A 12,660-nucleotide genomic window follows, 5' to 3' on the forward strand; every position below is an offset into this window, starting at 1 on the left:
CAAAGATGGAATGGACTGGGACCTCACTATGGCCCCAGGTGGCGGGGCTGGTCATTCACAGCAGGCCCCTCCTCTCAGTCCCCAGTTCCATCTCTCTTCACAATGCACAAGCTGCTCCTTCCCTTTCTCTCCTTTATGACCACCCACCACACACTCATATACGGCTGCTCCTGCTGTAAGCTGGCCACTCCGCTGGCAGGCCCCTAGGTGACATTCTCCATATATGCTGAGTGGTGTGGTGGCAAACGGGTATCAATGGAGGGCAGGTCTGTGGGTGCCATGGCAGTCTGCAGGTCTGTCTCCCTCTTCCCATGCTGTGCTGCCTGGATTTGATTTGATTTTTATGAGTCCTTGGCATAAAGCCGCTTTAGCCACCAAGCCAGGCATCAACCTCGTGTCTTGGGGTTCTCTAGAGTCACAGAGGCACTGGCTGCTCTTAAATAAAAAAGAGGAGAGAGACTGGGGAGAGGCAGTGTTGAAGAGATAATGTGTGAGAACTGATGAAGACATATTCATAGTCAAGAAGCCCAACGTATGCCAAGCAAGCTAAGAAAAAGAAATCTGCATTTAGACACGTTATAACGGCATTGCAGAACACCAGAAACAAGGAAACATCTTTGAAGAAAAGATAAACCAAGGAAATAGTATTTATTAGCTTCAAAGAGTAATGGTTGTGGTGCTAGCTAGACCAGGGCGGGAAACAGAACCCAGAAAACCATGGAGTCAGCCTTCTCACGTCAAGAAAGAAAATTGCCAAAACAAGATTCTGTACAGACTTAAGAAAATCATCACAAACTCACCGATGAGGACCACGGAGGCAAGGCAGCCACACTTTGCACAGTTAAAAGCAGAGGGACAATCAGACAGACGCTGATTCCAGCCGCTCCGAAGATGTCTGAGGCAAAGCTGAACCAGCACATTCTACACAACCACAACAGCCTTCGCCAGCCCCACACTGATGTCATCAAATCCTTCTGTAGCTAGAGCCCTGGGAGCTGGGCGGGACTGGCTGCAGGGTCACCTTAGGAGTTCCTCTTACCACTCACTACACAGCTGCCTTCCCCCCAGTGCCCCCACAGATATTAGAAGGGCCTCTGGATGCAAGGAGGCCAAAGCCAGGGACTGACATGTTGGAGGTCTGTGCAGAGGTTTTGCATACGGGCATCAGTTCTTAAACCCAGCTAGGCCTTAGGCCTCCTCTGGGCATGTCTTTATCCTGAGGGGACCTGAGGGTTCTCTAAAATGTTCATCTGAGCATTCTCTAGAAAGCTCAAACTCGGAAAGTCCAAGCCACATGTTCATGCCTCTTAATCAGCTTGTCTCCATCCTTAAACAATGATGTTAGCTACTGAAGGAGATCTTTAAAGAGACCACAACACCTAAAGGGTGTCGACGGACTAACAAAGGAGGCTAGAAGCTGGCCAGGTGCATTCTGACTCCCTTGTGGCTGCTTCTGGTTAGGTTGTGGGAAGGACCTGGAACGTAAGAGGAGCGGGGCAGATCTCTCTTTCCTACTTTGGCAGTGCTTGGGGGGGGGGGGGGGGCATGGCCCTCTGCTCAGTGTGAGGAGACAGCCAGGAGCAGTCACACAGGTCAGCATTATGGTGGTGGGGACCATGATTCACTCCTACAGAGCCACCGTGAGGGTGGGTTTGTGGCACCAGAGGCTCCCTGATCTTCTTTGTCTTCTCCATCAATACCTCTTTGATTTTAACAGCGATAGTGGTTTGTTTTACTGAGTTAAGTGTGACTGGCATTTTATGTATATAAAAAAATAAAGTCACAAAATAAGAAAAAGGCCTTGGATATTAAAAATGTGAAAGCAGATATAAACTTAATGGGAAGGCTAGGAAAGAATGAGATTCCTAGCAGAGAAAGGCAGAAACCAGGCCGTGGGTGTTGCACCCGATTCTGGCACCTGGGAGGCAGAGGCAGAAACACCCAAGTTCGAGAACAAACTGGTTACATAGCAGGACCCCATCTCAAACTAGCTAATGGATGACAAGTGGGGTTTATAGCAGCTAACTTAACTCTGTGACCATATGCTCAGCAGAAGCAGCTTACGGGAGGGGTGCTTATTTGGAGTCTCGCTTCAGGAGATAACAAGTGCCACCACAGGGAAGATGAGGGACAGAAGCAGCTAATGACAACTGGGAAGCAAAGCCAGACTACAGCCACTAAGTCCTCCAGCCGTGCCGTCCAAGCCCAGGTATCCGCAACGCCCTCAACACGTGTGCTCAACACGTGTGCGGCGAGGGATGGGCTGAGCTATATCTGGCCATCTGCACATCATCTGATCCTTCAGCAAGTGTTTGCAAAATGTGAGCTTATTGAGCGATGAGACCCAAGTTCAGTCAGTAGCCATGTCTTCATCAGGAGTCTGTGCTCACTGCGGTCTCACCACAGCACCTCAAGCCAGGAGGTGGCGTGTCCCCATTACTGCAAACCTTACATCGCTCTTATCAAGAGTTCGAGGGCAGGTTTTCTGTGTGTTCATCAGTGGGAAATCTGCACATCTCTCTTCTCGTTTATGTTATAACTGCTTCAAAGGGTGTAACATGATGAGCTTAATGTTTACTGAAAAACATATAACATCTATTACAGTAACTTTACTTCAATTCTTTCATTAAGTAATTATTTTTATTTATTTATTATCTCCAAAAAAACTAAAATTAAACTGTAAAAATACCAAAAAACACATTTTAAAATCCTAGACTGGTATGATACATTTTATATGATTTAGAGGTAAAGATAAGATGTTCAATTCTGAGACAGACTTTCGGGATGCTTTTTGATAGGAATTCACTGGTAGGAACCAGAAAGACATCTATTTCAGGCTGTGGATGCAGTTCAACATTATAGTCCATGCTTGACATGTACAAAACTTTGAATTGGAGCCTGTCTTGAAAAGAAGAAAGAAAAGATTTTGTATGTAATTCTACTTAGGTTTGAAAGAGCTGCATGTTTGCTGACAGACATGTATACGGTGGGACTGCCATGGCTCTCATACAACAGATTCAAGAACTTTATTCAGGTTTTTCTTCCTTATATTTTACATAAAAGTACAAAAACTAATGTAAAAGATGCAAACAGCACAATGAGAGTGAAATGCCAATACCACGGCAGGCAGGCGGCATCGGCCTCTGAAACTCTCAGCCATAGGGTCGAGCGATTCACAAACCAAGCTGGCCTCTCTGGTCTGCAGACTCATGTCCAGGGGAGCGAGCGGGCAGATGTCGTCTGTCCCAGGGAAGACTGCAGTCTCCTCTTTCAGAGACAGTTTAAAGGGCACCGTGTAGCCAGTGTTTAAAAACAGCCAAATCCAGTCAGCTCCTCAGACAGCACTGTTGAGCTGCAACTCCAAAGCTTCCAGGGAGTGTCTGGGAAATTCAGGAATCATATTTACTAGCAAGGCATTTAAAAACAAACACCCCCTTCTTCTTCTTACAATTAGAGGATCCTGAAGCTGGGCATAGTGGCACACAACTTTAATCCCAGCACTTGGGAGGCAGAGGGAGTCTGAGACCACCTTGCTCTGTACAGTTCCAAGACAGCCAGAATTACACAATAAGACCCTTACTAAAGTGGCGATGGCGGGGGGGGGGGCAGGGGGGGTCTAGTCTTTGTGGAACGGCAAGAAGTACTATCAGAAATACAGAGTACAACTCATCCGTTCACTTGTTTTTAAAAAGATCTCAGTCTATAGCGCTGGCTGGCATCCACCAGGCACGAGTGAGATGCTTACGTTAGTCTTGGGCTTGTAAGCATAAAGCACCACATTCAGCCGTTATCTTAACACTGCACAAAGGGACATGGCTCAGGCCTTCCTTAGGGAACACAGGTGAGAGGGTGAGGGACTAAGGATGGGTGTGGCTGCCACGCCTTCAGAGCAATCTTTTTCCCAGCAACAAGCAGCACCCCGAGAAGCAGGAAAGACTTACGGCCACATCCCACTGGCAGCTCAGCCGAGTCCACCCTCGATGCCTCGGATCCTCCTGCTCAGCTGAATGTCTTTGGGGAAAAGCGTGACCCGGCCAGCATGTAAGGAGAGGAGATAGGCGTCCTCAAAGAGGTGGACGAGAAAAGCTTCTGCTGCCTGGCAGAGAGGGACACCGGCACGGGTGAGGGGACAAACTGACTCAAAGGACTGAAGCCAAGGACAAGGTGGGTCCAGGGCTACCCTTCAGACCCACTCCACACCCTCACGTGCTACACGTTGGCTGTTCTGTTCAGGAGGCCAGAAACAGCCTGTGGTATGCCATAAGCAGTCCTGTGGAATTAGTTCTGGGATGCGCTTCTTCCTTTCTGCCTTCACTCATCCCTGCCCCTTCTTACCTCTTGAAGGGCCAACAAGGCATGGGCTTGCCACCATAAATCCACACCACGACTGTATTTTCCACATATTTCTCTTACCTGTGGAGGAGTGGGATAGGGTGAGTGGAGAGCCACAGAACGTGACTGAAAAGTAGATGGACTTTCTCCAAGTATCTAATGCATCCATGTCTACCCTTGACCTCAGCTCCTGACTCCCAGGAGCTTAGGAACTGGCATGGCTTACAGATGGTGAGGAAACACGGCAACCTCGGGGTAGGGAGGCAAACCGGGTGAGAGGCTCTATTACAGTCAGGGGTAAGGAGAAGAAATCAGTATCATAAAAACAGGGTGTGCAGCGCCTCAGAAGGTTAGCTACAGCCTCCAGCCACGACAGTGAGATGCACAAGCGTCCCCCACATTTGGGAGAATGAAAGAAAAGGTGGCCCAGGACTGAGTAACGGTCTCTAGAACTTACAACGAGGCTGAAAGGCTTCTTCCTTAGCAAGAGGTCTGTGCTCCGCTGCAGGGTCTTCACTTCCTTAAGCCATAGGAATCTCCGTCTTCTGCGCAGTGTCTGAGCGCCTGAGGAGAAGAGTTAGGTCATGAAGGCAAAGGCAGTGCAAGTATGTGGCAGCACAGCAGACACAAACCTTCCCATGAAGGCAACAGACTTTCAACATGGAATGACCTCCTCAGAGCAAGCAGACAGGGGCTTAAGAAACGCCTGGGAAATGAATTTGCTGAGCCTTGAAGTCTGTGCGTTACCTTCCACAAAGCCTTTCCCAGACTGCAGTTCCATCCCTACAGACCCTTCCTGTCAGGGCCCACAGTAGTCATGGACCTCATGTCCTTCCCACCGGACTGGAAAGTTAGCAATTTCAGTGTTTAGGTCCTTATCTTTCTTCTCGTTAGCTGGAAGGAATTAGGTAGTATCCAGTATAAATCCCTTGTCTTAATTATCCTGGAGCCCTGGGAAGTGGAAACAGTCGGCTAGCATTCATTAGAGTTGGGACCTTGGAAATGGCGTAACTCAGTGCTACTGACTGGAATATGGGTAGTGAAGACATAGAGTTTGGTAAAAATTCCAATTCTCATTAGAAAACAAAAATACAAAATTAAAAACCAAACCAAACCAAACCAATCTGCTCTGGAGCTGTTGCTCTGTGGTGAGGCGCTTGGTCAGCATGCAGCAAGCCACGATCAATTCCCCACAACACCGACAGAAAAACACTGCCAACTCTCTAAAATGCTGAAGAAGAGACTTAACTGATATTAGACACTTAAAATGGAAAATATAAAAATTCTCTTCTCAAAACCTGAAAGACACACCCCAAATTCGCCAGAGGCAAATGAATAACCTGAAATAGATCTAGCAGAAAACAAGAATACCAAATGAGTTAAGGTCTGAAGCTGGCTCAGTGGTCAGAGCATGTACCATTCTTACAGAGGGTGTAAGCTTGGTCCTAGCACCCATGGCAGGTGGCTCACGCTGCCTATAACCATTTGCCTGAAACTTTAGGGCCAGGACAATCCTCTTGGGCACCTGTATTAATGTGCACATCCATAGAATTAGAAATAAAAATTGGGCTGGAGCCGGGCATGGTGGTGCACGCCTTTAATCCCAGCACTCGGGGGGCAGAGGCAGGCGGATTTCTGAGTTTGAAGCCAGCCTGGTCTACAAAGTGAGTTCCAGGACAGCCAGGGCTATACAGAGAAACCCTGTCTCAAAAAACAAAACAAAACAAAAANAAAAAAAAAAAAGGGCTGGGGAGATGGTTCATTGACTGAGAGTATCTGGAGTATTTGTTGTTGTTATAGAGGACCTAGGTTTATTGCCCAACATCCATACGGTGGCTTACAACCATCTAACTACAATTCCAAAGAATCCAACATCCTAACACCTGTGTCTGACTTCTGTACACACACACACACACACTCATATGCTCACACATATATATGTATACACACACACTCATATGCTCACATATATATGTATACACACATACACTCATATGCTCACATATATATATGTATACACACACACTCATATGCTCACATATATATGTATACACACACACACACACACACACATAGATATATATATACTCACACATATATGCAGGTAAAACACTCATACATATAAATAATTAAAAAAAAAAAACCACGAAAATCTTTGTGTATAGTAGGTGTTTGGCCTGCATGTATGTCTATGTCCCATGTGTATGCCTGGTACCTGCAGAAGTTAGAAGAGACAGTCAGCTCCTCTGGCAACAGGCTGATGGTTGTTAGCTACTATGTGGTGCTAGGAATCAAACCCTGGTCCTCTGGAAGAGCAGTCAGTGCGCCTAACTATTACACCAATTTCCAGGCCCCCTCAATCAATATCTATCTCTATCTCTCTCTCTCTCTCTCTCTCTCTCTCTCTCTCTCTCTCTCTCTCTCTCTCTTATTTTTCGAGACAGAGTTTCTCTGTGTAGCCCTGGCTGACTGTCCTGGAACTCACTCTGTAAACCAGGCTGGCCTGGAACTCAGAAATCCACCTGCCTCTGCCTCCCGAGTGCTGGGATTAAAGGTGTGCCACCACTGCCCTGCTTAAAAAAATAAATCTTAAAAACAAAAAGATAGCTGAGTTAAATTCAACGTAAGTGTTAGTTACTGAGATAAACAAGACATTAAATACAATAGTGATACTGAAAATGAAATAAGTAAATAATATAATTGTCAATAAATATTAAGTAATTGATTAAAATGAATATGCCTAAAACAAAACAGAAGCGCACACATAGGAACTGGCTGGAGGACCACTTTTGCTTTGTACATACAAGGCCCTGCGTCCACCCCTACCTAGTCCTGCCAACAGGAACGCATAGCTTTAGCTGGGCTATTTAGGTCCGGCCACTTCTATCCCAAGCAGTGAGGAGCCCTGCAAGGAAATGGAAGAAGGGAGATGGAGGCAGTGCAGAGACGGCCTGTGCCAGGCAGGCAGTGGAGACTTAATCACGGGCGAGGTTAGGATGATGAAGCCAAGACACAGAGCAATGTGTAGGAGACTAGAGGCACTGAAGACAGAGAGGGGGCCCTGCCCGACTTTGGTTGTGGTTGCTGTGATGAACACCACCTCCAAGACCAACCTGCAGAGGGAAGGGTTGATTTGTCCATCAGCAGAAGCCAGGGTAGGAGCTCAAGGCAGGAATCTGGAGGTAGGATCCTTGGAGGAACACTGCTTACAGCTGCTCCCCTAGTTCAAACCCACCTACCCAGATGGGAGGTGGAGGGCCACAGTGGACTGGCCCTCTGACAAAGATAAGCAATTATTGAAAAAAAAAAAAAAAATGCTTAGCAGACATAGCCGCAGGCCAGCCAGTTTGATAGAAGTAATTGCTCAGTTGAAGTTCCCCCTTCCTGGGATTTTAGCAGGCTGTCAACTGAAGCTAGCTATGATGGGCCATAACTAAAGATAAACTACAAATAGCTGCCTCCTCCCCACCATTTGTGGGATCTGGGCTTTTGTGGGGGCAGGGAGTGTTGTTAACAGGCACACACTCACAGAAAATAAAGGCAACACAACTAGAGACCATCAAAGAATGTGACTAAGACCAGAAGAAAAAGGAGCCAAAATCAAGAATGGAAATAAACTATACTCAAGGAGTTTGAATAGAGGAGAGAACTGGGTACCATGCCTCATGCCATCCATCGCTGAGAGGCAGAGGGAAGAATCTCCACTGGGCCACATGGAGAGAACTTATTTTCCTCCAGAAAATAAAGATTTTGAGAAATAGAAGAGGAAAAGAACTCTAAGATTCACGATACATGAACAGGTGTTTACGAAACGGAAATGATCAGAGATGACATGGAAAGAACTGGATTCAAACTAAGGCTGGGTCGCAAACGTCAACAGAAGCAGGTGGGAGGCAGAGAGTTTCAGGCAGGACTTACATACCAAGGCTCTCTCCAACCAGGCTCACAGGCCCTCACCGACAGTTCCAACACCTGGGATACAGAGACAGGTTGTCCTGAGCTCAGGGTTAGCCTGGGACACATGGACGTCACTGTCACTCCAAAAAGGGTTTTATTTTATCCTATTTGTGTGTCTGTGTGTGCAGTGCCTGCAGAGGCCAGAGGGTCCCCTGGAACTGGAGTTACAGATGGCCGTGAGCTGTTACGTAGCAAGGTAGCAAGAACAACACAAAGTCCTAATAGCACAAAAGGAAGATATGTCTAAGAGCCCACATAAAAGAAGGGTTGGTTGACTTGGGAAAGGAGGGGACACCTAACAAGGCCTGCGGCTGAAGGAAGTGGAAGAAGGAGGGAATAAGAAGCACCAAATGGCTGGTGAGATGGCTCAGTAAGAGCACCCGACTGCTCTTCCGAAGGTCCTGAGTTCAAATCCCAGCAACCACATGGTGGCTCATAACCATCCGTAACAAGATCTGATGCCTTCTTCTGGGGTGTCTGAAGACAGCTACAGTGTACTTACATATAATAAATAAAAAATCTTTAAAAAAAATGTGTGTTAAAAAAAAAAAAAAGAAGAAGAAGCACCAAATGGCTGGAAGAACAAGGTTAGCAGACAAGGGCAGTAGGGGAGCCAAGAAGTGGGTGCACCCGAGGTGAGACCCTTCCCCAAGAGCAATGGAAGGTTCTTCTACACTGGAAGTCAACATCGAACATCTATAGAATACATCAGCTCTGGCAGAGCGGTACAACCATGACCACACTATTCCCTTAGGGCTTCACCATACCTCGGTGAGAAATAGAATGGTGGTGCGTGCCTTTGATCCAAGCACCAGAGAAGCAGAAGCAGGCATGTAAATCTAAGTCTAAGTCCCTCCTTACCCCCTTCTGCTCCCAAATAAAGACACAAAGACCTGGTATTTTTATTAACAAGCTGCTGGCATTAAGCTAGGTAGGTTCTGAGCTATTCTAACCGGGCTAGGCTGCTTTTACCAGGCTATATGTCCTATCATTTGCCATCTGATCTTGCCCTAGCTCTCTCTGGTTCATGTGGGTCCTCATGGCTGTTCTCTTATCAAGACCTCATGAGGAATCCTCCTCCACCCACATGGTCTCTCCATCTCTTCTTCTCTCCTAGTCTCTTCAGGACCCTCTGACTGGGAACAGAAGTCCCACTGTTTTCTCCTGCCCAGCTCTTCATTAATCAATCAGAAGTGATGGAAAACAACTTTTACATTACCTTGAGGCAGTGTCTGGATTGCAACCAGATCTCAGAATAATCAGTTCCTGAATACACACTGCATACAACCATCCCCAACACGGCAGAGATATCTGTGAGCTCTAGGCTAGCCTAGTCTACATAGCATGTTTCAGGTCAGCAAGTCAAGGCTACACAGTGATACATACTGAGTTCCCTTCTCAAAAAAAAAGGGGGGGGGAGGTCGGGGAGAGTGTTGGGGATGTAGTTTTGTAGTAGAGCCCTTGCTTAACATATAAGGAGTCCTGGGTTCCATCTCTAGTGCTGCAAATAAATAATAAAGAGTAGGAGTTGGGGGCTGGTGAGATGGCTCAGCGGGTAAGAGCACCCGAGTGCTCTTCCAAAGGTGCAGAGTTCAAATCCCAGCAACCACATGGTGGCTCATAACCATCCATAACAAGATCTGATGCCCTCTCCTGGAGTGTCTAAAGACAGCTACAGTGTACTTACATATAATAAATAAAATCTTAAAAAAAAAAAAAAAGAGTAGGAGTTGGAAAGCTGGCTCAGCTGTTAATAGCACTGACTGCTTTTCCAAAGTTCCTGAGTTCAAATCCCAGCAACCACATGGTGGCTCATAACCATCCATAACAAGATCTGATGCCCTCTCCTGGAGTGTCTAAAGACAGCTACAGTGTACTTACATATAATAAATAAAATCTTAAAAAAAAAAAAAAAGAGTAGGAGTTGGAAAGCTGGCTCAGCTGTTAATAGCGCAGGCTGCTCTTCCAGGGGGGCCGAGTTCTGTTCCCATTACTCTAAAGGGCAGCTCACAACTATGCCCGTAACTCCGGCCCCGGGGTTCCGACGCTCTCTTCTGGTCGTCGCCAGAGCACGCACAAGCACACACACAAAATAAATGCAAAAAAAAAAAAAAAAAATTCAAAAAAGACCCCGTGTCCGTCAGAATGAGTTCTGGGTCTGCATCTCGTTTTTTCTCCCTGGCTGTAAACCGGTCAGACAGAAACCATTAACCCTACGCGCGGTTAGCGGCAAGCGGTGACCAGGGGCAACCGTCCCCTCTACTGCCCCGCCCCGCAGGGTGGCCGCACGGGCCTCGGAGGTGCAGGGAAGGCTCGTTTACCTACACCGGAGCTCCGTCCCGAGGGTCCGGGCGCCGGGCTGGAGGGTCGCCTCGTCGGAGTCCTCGGCTTGCGGCGGCGCGGGCTCACGGATGGCGGCGAGGGTCCGGGCGCCGGGCTGGAGGGTCGCCTCGTCGGAGTCCTCGGTTTGCGGCGCGGGCTCACGGATGGCTGCGAGGGTCCGGGCGCCGGGCGGGAGGGTCTCTCCCTTGGGGTCTCCGGTTTGCGACGCGGGCCCATGGCTGGCCTCAAGGGGCCGGGTCCCGCCGCCTTCCCTAAGCCTTCCGGGTCCTGCGGCCAAAACCAAACACGAGCAAGGCCAAGGTGCGCGTCAGGAACGCCGGAACTCGGCCGCCAGCAGTTCAAAAAATCACCCGCCCCGCCCACCGCGTCTTTTAAATTCCAACTTTGTGACTCTCAGTGGCTGGCTCTAGAAAGCCAGCGTGGAGCGACATCCAGATAGACCAATGAGAATAAAGGTCTGAAGCCGAGTCAGCCAATGGGTACTTGGAGACGCGAAGGAAGGTGGGATTTCCCCACCCTTTTGCTGGCCTCCCTTCCCACTCCCCCCCTCTTCCCCCCCCCCCACGCGGTTTCTGTAAACTCAGAAATCCGCCTGCCTCTGCCTCCCGAGTGCTGGGATTACAGGCGAGCGCCACCGCCGCCCACTGCCGGTTGATCTCTTACTGACAGGGCTCCTTTCTCAGATGCCCAATGGGCAGGACAGCTCAGTTCTTATGTGGGTGGTGGGTTTGTAGAGCTCACATCCTCAAACGTTTTATGCTTTCTTATCAAATGTTGAGGTTGTAAGACTTTCGTGGGGAGCCCTCCCCACTTTAGTCTCGAGAAGGCGATGCCCAAAAAACACTACTAAACCATCTTGATGTAAAAACACGAGGTAGTTTAATGGCGGAGCTCTGACCCCGTGGCCTGAAAGCTAGGGGGTTTTATAGGGGGAGGGGGAGGGGCTAGCAAGAATTGGCGTGGTTACGCATGCTTGGTCCGTTTGAATGCCAACACATTTGTAGAGTGGTACCTGTGAGTACCAGAACACCTGGTTACTCCAAACTATGTCAGGAATGTTTTAAACAAAGGCCTGCCTGGGCGTGCCCAGGCCTGTCCCACTGTGTTTTCCGCCTCAGGCTTGCAAGCCCACAACTTTCTTCTCTGGACTTATTTGACATAAATTACATGAATCACAGGCCTTAAATTTCATTTCCCTTCAAGGTGGCTTTAAAAATGCGGAAACAGTATGTGACAGCTCCACACAGCACTCCTGAAAGCAACCAGCAAATATGATTCAGAAGCCAGGTTAACTGCATGACCTTTCCAGAAGATAGGGTCGTGGGGACAGCCAGGACCGAGGAATCTGAGGACAAGGTCCAGGCAGGGCAGGTGCCAGCACTATTATTGGACCATGCTATCGAACACAATGACAGAATTGCCTGAGGAAAAAAAAAAAAAAACGGCTTTTCCTTTTCTCCCGGGAGTAATATGAATTCAGGTCATTGCTCTGTAATTAGAATAAAGAGAATTACATCATTTTGCTCTTTTGAGTTTTCTAAATGATCTATCATGAACGTGTACTCTAATCAGGAAAATACTTATATAATCAGTGGTTTCATGGAAGCCTGGTGGAACATTGGGGTGGGTGGTGTAAAATGGCACAGCTGCTATGGAAATGTGTCATGGTTCGAATCTGAAATGTCCTCTAAAAGTTTGGTGTCCCCTGTGCAGCAGTGTTCAGAGGTAGGGGCTCTGGGAGATGGTTGGGCCACAGGTGCTCTGACTTCATCTGCGTATTCCTTTAATCCCAGCGCTTAGGAAGTAAAAGCAGGTTTGTTACAAGTACCAGGGGCAGTAGACCTACATAGTGAGTTCCAGGCTAGTCAGAGCTATGAGCAAGATTTTGTTGTTGTTGTTGTTTTGAGACAGGGTTTTCCTGTGTGTGTGTATGTATATATATATATATATATATATATATATATATATATATATATATCACTGAAGACATCCAGAGCCTCAGCAACTGTTAATCAGTCAGAGACAATA

At 47.7% G+C, this 12,660-nt stretch overlaps 1 protein-coding gene across 1 annotated transcript; it reads right to left on the reverse strand.

Annotated features, from left to right (window-relative positions):
* Positions 1-3,961: 3,961 nt before the first annotated feature.
* Positions 3,962-10,848, reverse strand: Cenpa (centromere protein A). Its single transcript, XM_021202310.1, has 4 exons — positions 10,611-10,848; positions 4,790-4,896; positions 4,336-4,413; positions 3,962-4,096 (listed from the first exon to the last, which is right to left on the reverse strand). Exons 1-4 carry the CDS (start codon positions 10,846-10,848, stop codon positions 3,962-3,964), a joined length of 558 nt encoding a protein of 185 aa, XP_021057969.1.
* Positions 10,849-12,660: the final 1,812 nt, after the last annotated feature.

This window comes from Mus pahari, chromosome 7 (genome assembly GCF_900095145.1).
Source record: "Mus pahari chromosome 7, PAHARI_EIJ_v1.1, whole genome shotgun sequence".
Classification (NCBI taxonomy): Eukaryota; Metazoa; Chordata; class Mammalia; order Rodentia; family Muridae; genus Mus; species Mus pahari.

Coding starts and splice junctions, on each gene's coding strand:
- Cenpa (XM_021202310.1), bottom strand. CDS start 10,848: ATGGGCCCGCGTCGCAAACCGGAGACCCCAAGGGAGAGACCCTCCCGC. Junction 4,897..10,610: donor GGGACGGAGCTCCGGTGTAG/GTAAACGAGCCT, acceptor TCTTCTCCTCAG/GCGCTCAGACACTGCGCAGA. Junction 4,097..4,335: donor CCTTGTTGGCCCTTCAAGAG/GTAAGAAGGGGC, acceptor CCTCTCTGCCAG/GCAGCAGAAGCTTTTCTCGT.